We start from the raw sequence: 13945 nt of genomic DNA on the forward strand, positions 1-13945 counted from the left end.
CGAAACACACAGCGCCTTCACGACATGGCGGCAACAACAATACTACAGCGAGAATAAAAGTTACACCTTCTTTCTTTGCATGAACATTTGGGCGGCATTATGCAAATCTTCCCACATCGTGACGTAGACATGTGGGGGCGTGTTAGAACGAGACGTTTTAGGTAGGCGTGGTTTGACTCTTAACTTTTATAAAGAATATCTCTTTGGATTTGAGACTTTAGTCTTTGCAACTTTACAGATCTTCTTTATGCACCAAGAGCTTGTAACACTCCAAAGAGAAAGGAAAAATTGAAATCGCATCATGTGACCCCTTTAGAAAACTGTTTTTAATTTGGAATAACATTTTATAAAATTACTGTTTTACTGTATTTTTGTTCAAATAAATGTAGCCTTTGCGAGCATAAGATGCTTTTTTCAAAAACACAAAAAAATCTGACCAATCCCAAGCTATTGAACGGTAATGTACTTACATAAAGAAAAACAACCCCCAACAAATTAGCTTTTTGGGTTTGAGCTCTTAATCTGTTTTGCAAACAGTATCTTAAAATCAGTAAATATAATTTTAAAGATGTTTAAATGAGTAAAAAAGAAAAAGCATACCATTGTTTTTTCAGTAAGCACAAAGAAATGTATATGCATTATATTAAACAGCATTTTACATTATTTAACTATAAAAGGTAGCTTATGAAGTTAATATTTCTAAATATGTTTCTTACATTGCAATTAAAATCAGGCATTATACATGTATTAACTCACCAAAGCAAATATTTATTTTATTTGGCCCATGACTTCATTTCATGAAATGAAACGGCTGTAATAATTTGAAATACTAGCAGAGACCAACAAGAAAAATTAGATGTCAAAAAAAGCCCTTGCTATATTTTGAAGCAACTGATATATAACAACAACCATGACAAACTAAGGAGAAACTTGGTGGTGCATTTAAATTGTTTGTTTCGCTAACATGACAGTAGTTTTGGTTATTAAATACAATTTAAGTAGACAAAAATGATTTAGTATACCTTTAAGTGACTTTCCACTCAACAACTCGGGCTTTCCTCATCTGCAACCTACCACAACGAGTATCTGTGACAAAGATTTTATAATAGAATCTCATTTTGAACTCTAGCTTGCCCTGCAAAAGTCACTTTAATAGAGTACAGTGAGGAGAGATCAAGAAACAGAGAGATATGAGAGAGAGAGAGAGAGAGAGAGAGAGACAGGGAGACATTCTTAAATAGAGGACAAAGCCAGGAGCACAGGCCTGAAAATGGAGCAAGCAATTAAAGGCTTCATGGCCTCAATGTTTCCTCTCTCTCTTTTTTTTATCTCTCCCCTGCCTTTCCTTTCTCTCCTCTCGAGTCACCTCACCTGGTGCAGGATGTGTGTGTTTTAGGTTGTGGCTTTGAGAGTTTTCTAACAGTAGCATGCTGTACCTGGCACACACACACACACCTGTTGAGTGATCACATGACCTCCTGTGGCCTCTGGGCGCTTCACATACTGAATAATTCAGTTCAGGGAACAACACTGGAGCTGTTCACACACACAGATGAAACACAACACTGAATTCTCATGTCCCTGAGCTACTAGGCAGAGTGGACAAGTCTATTTCTACATATTCATACTGTGGGTGTGATATTATTGTTATTATTTATGGTCCTTGTTAAGGCATGCATCACTATTACTAATGCTCCAAGGATTATGGATTTGAACAAATTCTTAATTTCCAAGTATTAAACTTAAGTGCATAATATGTTACAGACATGAATGACTTGGAATAAAAACTAAAACAGTACTTGTATAACACTTAGATAGAAGGTGGCAAAACACAGCACAAATTATTTTCACACTATTTAAATTGTTTAATAACAAATTATATATAATAAATAGTGCTGTCAAATGATTCATCACGATTAATCGCATACAAAAGTTTCTGTTTGCATAATACATGTGTGTTCTGTGTATATTTATTATGTATATTTAAATACACACACATACAGTATATATTTTGAAAATATTTACAAGTATTTACATGTCTATATTTATATTCACATAATTTACATTATAAATAAATTCATTTAATATATAAACATAACATATTTTTCTGAAATATATACATGCATGTGTGTGTATTTATATATACATAATAAATATACACAGCACACATACATATATATGCAAACAAAAACGTTTATTTTGGATGCGATTAATCGTTTGACAGCACTAATAATAAATAAATCTATTTAAAATCTAAAAGTTCATATAGTTCATATTCAAAATCTAGTATCAAATCTATTTTATAAATTCATAAATATTGAGAGTTTCCAGTTTTTCATATGCACTTAAAACTTTTGCATGTGTAACATTTTTTAATGTTTTTGAAAGAAGTCTCTTATGTTCACCAAGGCTACATTTATTTGACTAAAAATACAGTAAAAAAACGGTACTATTGTGAAATGTTATTACAATTTAACTTCTAATTATTACAATTTAATTTATAATTACAATTTAAAAATAACAGTTCTCTGTTTTAATATATTTTAAAATGTATTTTATGTGTAGGAAAATCTAAATTTTCAGTGGCCAAAAAAAATCTTACTGACTCCAAACTTTGGTTTTAGAAAACTGTCCCTGCAGAGCCCAACTGTTGAATTTGACACATCTGTCAAGAATATGGGCAGAAATACCCTCCGCTCTGCCGGAAACGCCAACACCGCTGTCTTTCTTCTGAATAGAGCGAACTAACAGGGTTATAAGTATGCTGCATCTTTTCCTCGCCATTTTAGACCGAATCAATGATCAATATTCCCAAAGGAAATAATAACACTTAACTGTGAATACAGTAAAGATCAGGCATGCTGTGTACTGGTTTATAACGGCCAGTTGGATGTCTGTGGGTGGATAAATAAAATCTGCGTGTGCCATGAGCGTGGGAGGAAAGGACCGTACGATGCCAGCAGCGTTTTTTATAAGGGGGAAAATGAAGATCGGTGAGACCCTCTTAATGGTGTGCTTGAACGGGCCAGTCGGAGTTGCCATGACTCCTGTCTCTTGGGTTGCTATGACGGCAGCGTCTTCACATCAAGCCCAGATTCACCTAATCATAGGTTTAATAGATGTGTCCTCACAGACACGAAGCTCTTCCATTACCAAACACTTCTCCAACTGAACGATCGTGCTCAGAGTTTATTTACATCAGTGTAGTCTTGACACCTTGTCCTTTCTACTGTAATTATATTAAAGTCCCCCTGCAGTCACTAATTGTATCCCTTAAAATGCATCTTTGACAATCAAAATGACATATTTAACTGTTTTTCCAGTGAAAATGACTTCTTGATGCTTTAAAATAGTTTGAATATGACTCTACACCCTTACCTCATTTAATATATGTGGATATGCAAATTAGGCCCCGGCTCCACTCAATTTCACCAGCCTGCACTACCTGCTCCACTTTTACTCAGTTAACTTAAAGGGATAGTTCACCCAAAAATGACAAATTTCCCCCACCCCCTAAATTCAGTTTTATTTTTCTGGATTCCCTTTTTTCTGTTTTCATTTTTCTAGACTAGTTTTAATGATTAAATTCAATTTTATTCATCAAAAAGCATGTCTAATTAACTGAAATCATGAAGCTTACAATGTTAAATAGCAATTTACTAAACGTTTCACATAAGTTACATTTTTAAGGCCCTATAAAATGTTTTATTAGTTTTATTTTTAACAAATTCTGTTTTCTGGATTCGATTAATAGTTTAATTAAATATTAATAATTAAAAACATGTCTAATTAATTAATTTTATTTAAAAAAAATCATTTATTATTATTTTATTTATTTATTTATTTATTTATTTATTTCCAGAAATACTTTGTGTATTTATATTTTTGTGCTAAATTCTGGTAAATATTATTTTAAAAATGTTTTAATAATCATTTGTATTATTAGTAGTAGTACTACCATTATATTAAGTTATATTTCTGTCACGATTTCTTCTAGTTAAACTAAACTTTTATTTTGACAGATTGCCGTGAAGCCATTTTTGACAATTTATGAAGACATTTATGATGAGTTTTTCTCAAAAGAAACTGTAAAATGCTCATGAAGTGACTCTCAGAGCAGTTCTAGAGATTAGGTTTGTGTTCATGTATTTATATATTGAGGCAAAATTAATACTCGTGGCTCCTGATGATATATTGAGGGTTTGTGAAGCAAAATGATCAAGAAACTGAACATCATTTACTTTACAGTTCAATAGTGGTAGAGTGATATTTCTTCATTGATTTTTTTTTAATTTTTTTTATAATTTGATTAAATAAAAAATAATGCATGAAATAATGCATATTAATAATAAAAAGTGCAATTTGTTCCGCCTGTTTTTAATGAAATAATGCACATACAGTTTCATGGCCGGTAAAAAAATAAAATAATAATAATAATTATGGCCAGTAAATTTCCTTAAGTCAGCAGCCATTGGCAGGTATGAGACTAACCGTTAGTCTAACCGGGATTTGTCACAGCGCTTACATATTGTTGCTCTTTTGTTGATTTGATTGCTTCTATTGTCCTCATTTGTAAGTAGCTTTGGATAAAAGCGTCTGCTAAATGCTTAAATGTAAATGTATAGAAAATTTTCAGTTTTAGGCCCTGTGTGTAAAGTATCACTATGATCATTAAGTAAACCTCTCAGACTTGCATTATGAAATTTGGACACAATCTATTCAAGGCCTGTCTTCCTCCAGTGCAATAATCCGACTTGGTTAATCCGGCTCTCCCCTGGTTAGCACACAGAGATTAAATTACTGCAGTCAAAGCGACCGGGCGACCCACTGCATGCCTGTGAGGATGCACAACAAAAACATTGCATTGGTGCACCGTGTACTATACTGTATGTTACAGCAGATGACACATAGGTTCATCTTTATAGGTCCAGAAGGCATTTAATAAACTAACTAACAACCTGAGCGCAAATCACTTGTGTGGTGAATGAAAACATGCATACATGGTGATGCAAGTGGCTGCACACTGCAAAGCAGTACCGTTTGCCATCAAGCACACATGCATGACCACAACCGCTGCAAAAGCACTGCATGCGGGGTAACGGAAACCGCCATGTCCCTTCATGCATTAAACAAAAACCTAAACATGAAATAACTCCACCCAAAACACCTTCAGGGCATCAAAAAAAAACTGTTTTTGTGATGCATTCTGACTCCCTGCTTTTAGAAATAGTGTGAATAGTGAATCATGATGAAACCACCATCAGAACATTATTGCTTCTCTTGTGTAGATACAACAAAACCTTTATGCTTGGAAAGAAGACCTGTTGGAAAATCCAGTTTAAGGTGGCTGGTTGGTCCAAAACAAATTTGACCACCTTAAACTGGCATTTGTTGTTGGTAAAAGATGGTCAACAGAACAAGAGAATCTATTCAGGTTACAAAGGAGCATTTACACATAATACACACAATTATGGTAATTACACTGTAAAATGTTCATAATTATTATAATACAACATCTTTGTTTCAATTTAACTTGTCTCAATATTTTTATTTATACTCAAATGTATGGGCTTCAAATCTATTTTCTTTATTCATAATTCAATTCAAAGTGTTTTTTACTTAGATTTTACTTAAAAAGGCAGTAGTACTGTTATTGTATTGTTATTAGCCACCACTGCCATCAAAATAAATAAATAAACAAACAAACATACTGACTGTTTGAAAGTAGCCTAATCACAAACTATGTCTGATTATTGGTTGTGATCTTCCCACTATTGATGAGATCTATGTCTCACGTTTGCAGAAAAAAGGTTTAACAATCCTGAAAGACCACTTACATCCAGCCAGACACCTCTTTACGCCTCTTCCTTCAGGCAGACGCCTTAGAGCAATTAAAACGTTTTCTGAACGGTACTTATTGTAGGATTGTTCATGCTCTTAATTCCTCTGGTCTCTATGCATCTGCATTTCACTCCTTATAATTGATAGGACATATATGTATAGTTGGATTTATGTGTGTGTATGCATGTATTTATGTAGCCTATGTATTTTAATGTATGTTGAGGACCTCACCAAGCAAATTCCAAACAACTAGGGTGTTTGGCAATAAATAAATTTGACAGAAGTCTTTGCTCAAACCAATAGCCTATCATAAACCAGTCTAAGACGATTTAGGCTATTGGTTTTAAGTGGTTTTTAATTGGCCAAATTTTGCCACACACTTTGGCCAAATTGGTGTTCAACTGAGGGAAACCAGCCAATAAGTGTGCTAACACCTCTGTAAAACCAGCAAACCAGACCAACCTGGGAGACCAGCATATCCATTTAAGTTGGTTTAAGATGTTTATTTCAGTAGCGGCAGTTAACTAGGTAACTAGGATGAAACTATGACAAATTCTCGTCATTATTTTAGGTTACAGCCGCGTGTCAAAACCAACACAAAAGTTACTCACGTCCCAAGCACCTCTTTGAATTCAAACATCTCCTTGATATCATCGACCTGCTTCTTCCACGAGCAATCCCCGCCGGCCTCTCCGTTCTCCCGAGCCATGGCGGGAAAAAAAAATAACGGGGAGGATCGTAGATGGAGAAGTGAGCGCTGGAGATCTCTGGAGATTTTCCCCGCTTTCCCACGCTGCACTTCCTGCTCTCTGCTTCTCCTTCTTCCCTCGCCTTCCCCGGTTGTACCGTTACCGAATAACCCCGGTGAGGATCTCCCTCAAGCAGCTTAAACAGTTTGACGTAAATAGTTCGGAGAGGCGCGTGCGTGCGTGTGTGTGTCACCTTTACGGAGTCTTAATGGCACAGGTGCGGGTTTATTCCGCCCCGCGCGGCTGCTGAACGTTGATCCCGCGCGGACTGATGCGCTGCATCCGTTGTTATGGCAATGAGGAGAGAGAGTGAGTGAATGAGGAGGAGGAGGAGGAGGAGGAAGATACTCTGCTCCTCACCGCGCGACCTGACAAAGAGCACAAAGAGCAGAAATATGGCAAGCCGTCTTAACATTTAACTTACACGCATCCGTTTTTTTACGGCACTTACTAGTATTTTTAATAAATACATTGAACATAATTACAAACTTTGCTACCAGCCACTTTCCCAGTTGTGATAAGTGAATATGTACTTGTTACTGGAAATAAATTCCAAACAGTATTCCAATTGCTACTGGTACCTATTGCAGTTATACTAGTATTGATTCTTTAAAGGGATAGTTCACCCAAAAATTAAAATTATGTCATTAATTACTCACCCTCATGTTGTTCCAAACCCGTGAAACCTTTGTTCATCTTCGGAACACAAATGAAGATATTTTTGATGAAATCCGAGAGCTCTCTGACCCTGCATAGGCAGCAATGTAACTGCAATATCCCCAGGCTCAGAAACCTAGTAAGGACATCGACAAAATAGTCCACGTGACATCAGTGGTTAACTGACCATTTCTTAGTTATCGGTATTCTGTAAGTGACAAGTGACTACGTGGGGGAAAAAAAAGTGTATTGTGGAAAGAGCCAAAAAATAAAATTGACTTTGTTAAATTGAGTTTAATAGAGACAAGTCACTATTGAAATAAGTACTAGTATCTAAGGAATAGTTAATGAAACCGAAAAATATAGTAGTGGATTGTTTTCTAGTATTTAAAAATACGGAGTGTCTATTTACACTAAGTGCAAATAGCCCGCCTCGTTGGCAGAGGCTATTTCCACCCACAAATGTGTGATTAAAGTGGCGTAAATGGTTAAGCGTGTACCGTAGTCTTTCTGATGCGATCGACCAGAGTTCGAACTTGCCTTTTGACTAACTTTTTTTCTCCCTTTTCAGATCTCATATCACATCGGAAAGGCATTTATTTTCAATAAAAATGAAGGAAATAATCAAAAAGTTGAAAAAGTATCGGGTAGGGTTAGGGTAGGTGTAGGTAGGGCTTTAATGTCCCAAAGGTGCATCCATTTAATAATTTGAATTAAAATTATAATTTACACTCGGTATTTACACAGTGCAAATAGCCGCTGCCTTACAAATATGTTCTAGTAACAACAAATAAATGTTTAAATGGCTTGCCATATAAGAGAGTAGAGGAAAGGAGGAGGAGAGACCGTGTGGCTGTGTGAATTGTTCGCATTGCACCAAAAGCATGCTCAGGCCCAACTGAAAAAGACATGCATCTGTTCAGAACAATTTTTTAAATAAAGTCTAAATTCTCAGGGTACCCTGTAGGAAATGAAACAGTGGTCATTTCAATATAGATGCATTATGGAACACGGAAGAAGATATTAATCATTGTTAATAGTTACTGCATTTTAAAGCAACAAAGTCAGTCAAAATAGTTTAGGCAAAATCAAGGTAAAATAACACTTTGGCTACATCTGGTGGTACCTATTAGCAGGCTAATGATGATAGTAGCGCACAAACCAGCTTTAGAGTTCTAAAAGTGTCTGTGTTTATCGATAAAGTGCACTTAAAATGAATGTATTGCAATTAAACAACACATCAAGACTCAAATAATACAAATTAACACAATTATACAGTCAAAATAACAACATTTACCTTGAGGTGAGCATGTGACATGAAGATAAAGGTGGTGACTGAAGTATTTACAGTGACAACCTTTGCAATTTTTTTTCAATGTCCCTTAAATGTCTACATCCCACATAAAACAGCAACATTTAAGGGTTAAAAAGCATGTTTGAGAGCAGGTTTTAATAGTAGGACTAAAGCTTGCTTGACATGTGCCTGATGTGGATGTCAGATTGGCTGCAGGCCATTCACATTTATCAATACAGTCAGCAGCGAGGACAAAATGTGTGTGTGTATGTGTGTGCGCATCAGTCAGCTCTGCTGTACTCTACCGCTCATGAGTATTCCAGCTGCAAACCACTGCAGTTTCTCAGCTCTGGAAAATCTGTCCCTCCCTTTGCATTCTGTCTCTCTCTCTCTTGTCCTCTTTCTCTCTTTACCAGCTCTTAAAATCAGCAAATCTAAGCAGTTTGATCTGACAGTCAGCCCACCCCCCCCAAATGCAACCCAGCAACCGTGGACAAAAACAAGTGCTAATGAAGACACCTTGATGTGCAGGGCTCGCTGGTAGTTGTTCATTTGTTGCTAGCTGAATTCAAATGAACATCTTGTTTGTCCTTTTGAATTGATTACATTCATTTGAGTGCAAATACACCAAAGTGAGAGCACTTTGGGGGAGAAAGAATATTCGGTAACGATATATACAATAGGGTTTAATTGGTTAACTTTAGGTTAATGCATTAAGAATCACACAAGTAGAATCAATGAACATGTTTCAATTTAAACAGCATTTACTAATTAAGGTCAATGTTAATGTAATATATAATTATGCTACTGTTTATTGTAAAATTCATGTTAGTTCATGATTGATTTACTAATGTTCATTTATACAACTTGAAGTGTTAAAAATGTATTAGTATGTGTAATTTAACATTAATCAACAGCTATATCTATTGTATCAACTAGCATTAATGTACAGAACCTTACTGTAATGTGTTAACAAATATTGTGGATATTGTGTATTCCTGTATTTAAATCAAGACCGTAATTAACAGGGTTCCCAAACCTTTTGACCAATTAATTTCCATGTATGTTTAATGAATTTTCTGTCATTTGTGATTACTAGATAAGGATTTTAAAAATTATTTTATACAGGTTGCAATTACACAACAATTTCTTGAGATGAAAGTATTTTAAAGCTGAGCAAAAAAAGCTGAATTAGAAATGTGTAGTACATGCCCTATACAAATTGATACGCTGTTTTAAGATTTTATTAAATTCCATTCGTTTTGAAGGCCTAGGAATTAAAGTAAAATTTAAGAGAAAGTTTAAATATATTCCAATTACAGATTATTCCTGTCCACAAAGTTATTTAGTATTTGGCGCCCCCACGTGGATGCTGAAAAATCTGTTGAAAACAAAACTTTAGTTTGGTCTTATGGAGATACTACATTTTAAGATGGTATAATTTACACAGAAACTTTTTTTTATTATTAAAACTTTATTACTTCATAACATAAAAATGTCTTCTGCAACACAGAAGCTTGTATATTAGCTGAGCATTTGACAGGGGCTTTATTGGTAATCAAACATCCCATTATATACAGCAAGGAGAGCTTTCGACAAAGTTTGGTACCTCAATTTAATTTTAACCCTGAAGTAGCCAATCAAGATCTTCCAATTCACTTGAAAAATACAGGCAGGTCTATTCAAGCAGGATTTAAAGTAAACCTACTAAGGTTCTTCCCCTTCTTCATCGGACTCCTCCTCTTCCTGCTGACCCTTCTTTTGCAATTACAGAGAAAGGAAAGAAATAAAAGTGTAAAATCAGAAATACTGGCCAAAGTAAAAATTCTAGTTTTAATTTGTAATATTTAAAGGAATAGTTCACCTAAAAATGAAAATCAATCAAAACAGATTTAGAGTAATGTAGCATTACATCACTTGCTCACCAATGGATGGTCTGCAGTGAATGGGTGCCGTCAGAATCAGAGTCCAAACAGCTGATAAAAACATCACAAGTAATCCACACCACTCCAGTCTATCAGTTAACATCTTGTGAAGTGAAAAGACGTGTTTGTAAGAAACAAATCCATCATTAAGATGTTTTAACTTTAGACCATCGTTGATCTGTACATATTTCTTTCCTGATTTAGACGAGATGTCTTTCTTTACTGGAGAAAAAAATATTATGGATAGTTTTATCAGCCGTTTGGACTCTCATTCTGACGGCACCCATTCACTGCAGAGGATCTATTGGTGAGCAAGTGATGTAATGCTACATTTCTCCAAATCTGTTCCAGTGAAGAAAAACTTCTATATCCTGGAAGGTCTGACTGGTGAGTACATTTTCAGCCAATTTTCATTTTTGGATGAACTATTCCTTTAAGTGACTCACTTGGGTTATTGAATGCTGAACTACTGTATGTGTGAAAATATTCATAGTTTACATTTTAAAACAGGACTCACAACTGCATTCTGCTTTTTCTACAGAGGTCCTTGTCTCTGTTGTTCTCATCCCCATCTCACTCACCAGCTTAAGAAAACCAATGAGCTTATAGGCATCTTCCCCTGTGGTCAGGTCCAGGAAGTCTCGTGGGATTCTGTAGGACAGACATGGGCTGGGCTGCACTGTGACTTCACTGGTGGTGTAACGGAATGCAGGTCCGTCCTAATAAAATACAAGATGCGTGGCATTAATATAGCAGCACATTTGACTTTTAAAATACAGGCAGTGCAATACATTTGAACAGGGTTTGATGTAAAATGTGTATCATTTTCAAGTAAGAACTACCTGCGGTGTTGTGTCTTCTTGCGTTTGACTGGCTGTGAGATATTTGCCAAATGTTAGCTCCTCCCACGTGAAGAGCAAAGAGTCTGTGACTTCACCAAACGGGTTGAAGTCAATCAACCACACACGCCCCTTTAAAAAGACAAACTTGCAATTATTTTTATACTTGTTAAAGATTCACCTCAAACCGGTTTACAACAACAGGCTTGCACTGGAGATACATTTAGTACCTATATTTACCTATATTTTAGTACCTATATTTAGTGACATTTAAATGTGAAATTTGCATTCATAAAAACTTACTGAGCTATCTCTGTAAACGTCCAGGACGACTAAAAAAAAAAGAAAGAAAGAACATTATTAACACACATACGTAACTTTTTAAAAACAAGACAAATATTTTCTGCTCTTCACATTGATGCACTTACAGTCCTCGTCTGGGAATTGGTATTGGATGTGATCTCTAAAGAATTCCAGTATAGAGGAGGAGATGCTGGCCTCTTGTTTGGCGATGTGCTGGTAATGTTGGGTGTAATCTCTCTGACTGATCGCTAAAAAACAGACTTGATCTCAGTATGTAGAAAGAAATGTTATACTTCCATGGCATTACATATATAATACAATACAATACATTCATTTATTCACAAATCAGGTTAAAAAATGCACAATTGTCATACCAATTACTTTGTTTTCTTTCACAAAGCAGCGGAATTCTGCTCCTGGAATAAGCTCGCTCCATTTTCTCAACACCAGCTGCACAAAATGAGTCCCACAGAGTAATAACATATTATTCTTTTTTTATTAATTTGGGAGATATTTAAGAGTTATTCATTGGGTTTCATTATGACATAATAATATATAATATAATATAATATAATATACACACTATTGCTCAAAGGTTTGGGGTCGGTAAGATTTTTTCATTTTATTTAAATTTTTTTAAAGAAGTCTCTTTTGCATTTATTTGAAAAAAATACAGTAAAACTATAATATTGTGAAATATTATTACAATTCTAAATAACTCTTTTCTATTTATATACATTTTAAAATGCAATTTTCAGCAGTTATTACTTCAGTGTCACATGATCATTCATAAATCATTCTAATATGCTGATTTGCTGCTCAGGAAAGAATTATTATTATCAATGTTGAAAACTGTTTTGCTGCTTAATATTTTTAGTGGTAATTGAAAAAAATCATTTTTTTCAGGATTCTCTGAAAGTTCAAAAGAACAGCACTTTTGTTTGGTAATATATAATATTGTATTATATTGTGGTTATATTATCTGGAGTATGTTTAGCTGTTTTATTGTGATTCTGTACCTCATAGTTTATGGTTGGGTCTGGAGAATCATCACTACAGTGGAGGAATCTGCCAAAGGAGGTACAAAATTATTACTTCAACCAACCTGCTTTCTTTAATTTCTTGAGAAGAAAACCCCCCACCACATAGAGCATGATGGGAACTGAGAATATCAGCATTTGTGCGGGATACGTACGACTGTGTGAGGTCATGCGTTATAAAATCTGAACTTTTGAAAAGGAGGAAGATGTCGCTTAGACCCTGACACTGTAAAGAACTGTTCAGAGCAATCCAGTTAGCATCCTGGGGAGGAACACATAAAGATGAAGGATATTGTGAGTATTATATATTCATGTGTATGAATTACGATTGTAAGTCAAATCTTCTCACCCGAGGGGCGCTCCAGTTCAGTTTTGGGAAGACGCACCCACCTAGAACGTTTATTGCCTCTTGCACCTTTATGTTGAACTCTGGGAATTCTGGGGCCTGAAGAAGATTCACACAATTTAGTACCTGCAGAAGTGTATGACATCAGCTGTGCTTTGATTGGCTGAGAGGAATAAGACGCACCGTAACGGCTGTGGTAGTTTCATCATCAGTCCACTGGGAACCAAAAGCATGAGATCAGGAAAATAGTTGAGTTGAGTTTTAAGAGATATCAATGTATTTCACACAACCACACACATACCTGAACGTCCTCCTCGTCCGAGTCACTGTTATTGATCTGTGTTTGCGAATTGATGTTCTCACTATAAACAGAAACAATCAGATATGTATTCAATAACCAGGCAACAACAGAAAGAATTAGAATTTATTCAATACCAAACTTTTGCAAAAATCTCACCTGCCAGAAACCACAAGTGTCCCGTCATCTAATAAATAATCGATTACATTTTGAGGTATAGGTAGAATCAAGCTGGTAAAAGAGAAAATAACCATACTTAATTACAACAGCACTGACATAACTATATTAACAGCACAGATAACTAAATAATCTCAAAATATTTTTCCTATATCGTCCTATATATAATGTACTTTAACAATGCCAATAGTCTCTGAGATTATATAGTAAGAAAAAAAATAGTAGTGATGTAATCATATTATAATGGCATTGCTAACGCACGATTTTGTGGACTTCCTGAGTTTTCCCGATCATTATATATTATCAGACTGTGCAGATAACTCTCTTACCTCTTAATAGTGTGTTTCTTGAATAAAGGATACCAAACAGAAAACTGACAGTTTACAACCTGCTCTTTCTTCATGCTGCCTAAAACACTGATAATCTGCGCAACCTCAAAAACATTCCGGCATAACTGTAGTACCAATAACTACAGT

At 35.2% G+C, this 13945-nt stretch overlaps 3 protein-coding genes across 7 annotated transcripts in view; 1 reads left to right on the plus strand and 2 right to left on the minus strand.

Moving 5' to 3' along the window:
• The window catches only part of camk1da (calcium/calmodulin-dependent protein kinase 1Da), a 57255-nt gene extending 50510 nt beyond the window's left edge, over positions 1 to 6745 (minus strand). Inside the window, exon 1 of the mRNA XM_016447535.1 lies at positions 6453 to 6745. Coding sequence (XP_016303021.1) covers positions 6453 to 6550 — 98 coding nt within the window. The 5' untranslated portion in view covers positions 6551 to 6745. The remainder of the gene's footprint in view (positions 1 to 6452) is intronic.
• The window catches only part of LOC107658859 (ADP-sugar pyrophosphatase-like), a 73359-nt gene that overhangs the window by 56232 nt on the left and 3182 nt on the right, over positions 1 to 13945 (plus strand). The window contains exon 1 of one of the 2 annotated variants that reach the window (XM_016447545.1): positions 12920 to 12942. The exons of the other annotated variant lie outside the window; for it this stretch is intronic. The gene's annotated coding sequence lies outside the window, so the exon portion shown is untranslated. Of the gene's footprint in view, positions 1 to 12919; positions 12943 to 13945 lie in introns of those variants that run through there. 2 annotated transcript variants of the gene reach the window in all.
• LOC107658858 (cell division cycle protein 123 homolog) lies at positions 10066 to 13939 on the minus strand. 4 transcript variants are annotated; one of them, XM_016447541.1, is made up of 13 exons: positions 13799 to 13936; positions 13452 to 13523; positions 13296 to 13356; positions 13178 to 13210; positions 12998 to 13093; positions 12804 to 12910; positions 12628 to 12676; positions 11983 to 12058; positions 11734 to 11856; positions 11609 to 11637; positions 11309 to 11437; positions 11048 to 11185; positions 10066 to 10296 (listed from the first exon to the last, which is right to left on the minus strand). In XM_016447541.1, the coding sequence occupies exons 1-13, from the start codon at positions 13870 to 13872 to the stop codon at positions 10249 to 10251; spliced, it is 1035 nt and encodes a 344-aa protein (XP_016303027.1). In that variant the 5' UTR covers positions 13873 to 13936; the 3' UTR covers positions 10066 to 10248. The 4 variants fall into 4 exon arrangements, with proteins under 4 accessions (XP_016303027.1, XP_016303026.1, XP_016303025.1 ...); XM_016447540.1 differs by having other exon boundaries at positions 10066 to 10299; XM_016447539.1 differs by having other exon boundaries at positions 10066 to 10302.

This window comes from Sinocyclocheilus anshuiensis, unplaced genomic scaffold, assembly GCF_001515605.1.
Source record: "Sinocyclocheilus anshuiensis isolate Anshui unplaced genomic scaffold, SAMN03320099.WGS_v1.1 scaffold283, whole genome shotgun sequence".
Classification (NCBI taxonomy): Eukaryota; Metazoa; Chordata; class Actinopteri; order Cypriniformes; family Cyprinidae; genus Sinocyclocheilus; species Sinocyclocheilus anshuiensis.

Excerpts from the sequence above, each read along its gene's own strand:
- LOC107658858 (XM_016447538.1), bottom strand. The coding sequence starts at position 13,872 with ATGAAGAAAGAGCAGGTTGTAAACTGTCAGTTTTCTGTTTGGTATCCT. Across the intron at positions 13,357-13,451 it reads ACACTTGTGGTTTCTGGCAG|TGAGAACATCAATTCGCAAA; the intron begins GTGAGATTTTTG and ends TTCTGTTTATAG. Across the intron at positions 12,059-12,627 it reads ACCCAACCATAAACTATGAG|CTGGTGTTGAGAAAATGGAG; the intron begins GTACAGAATCAC and ends CATTTTGTGCAG.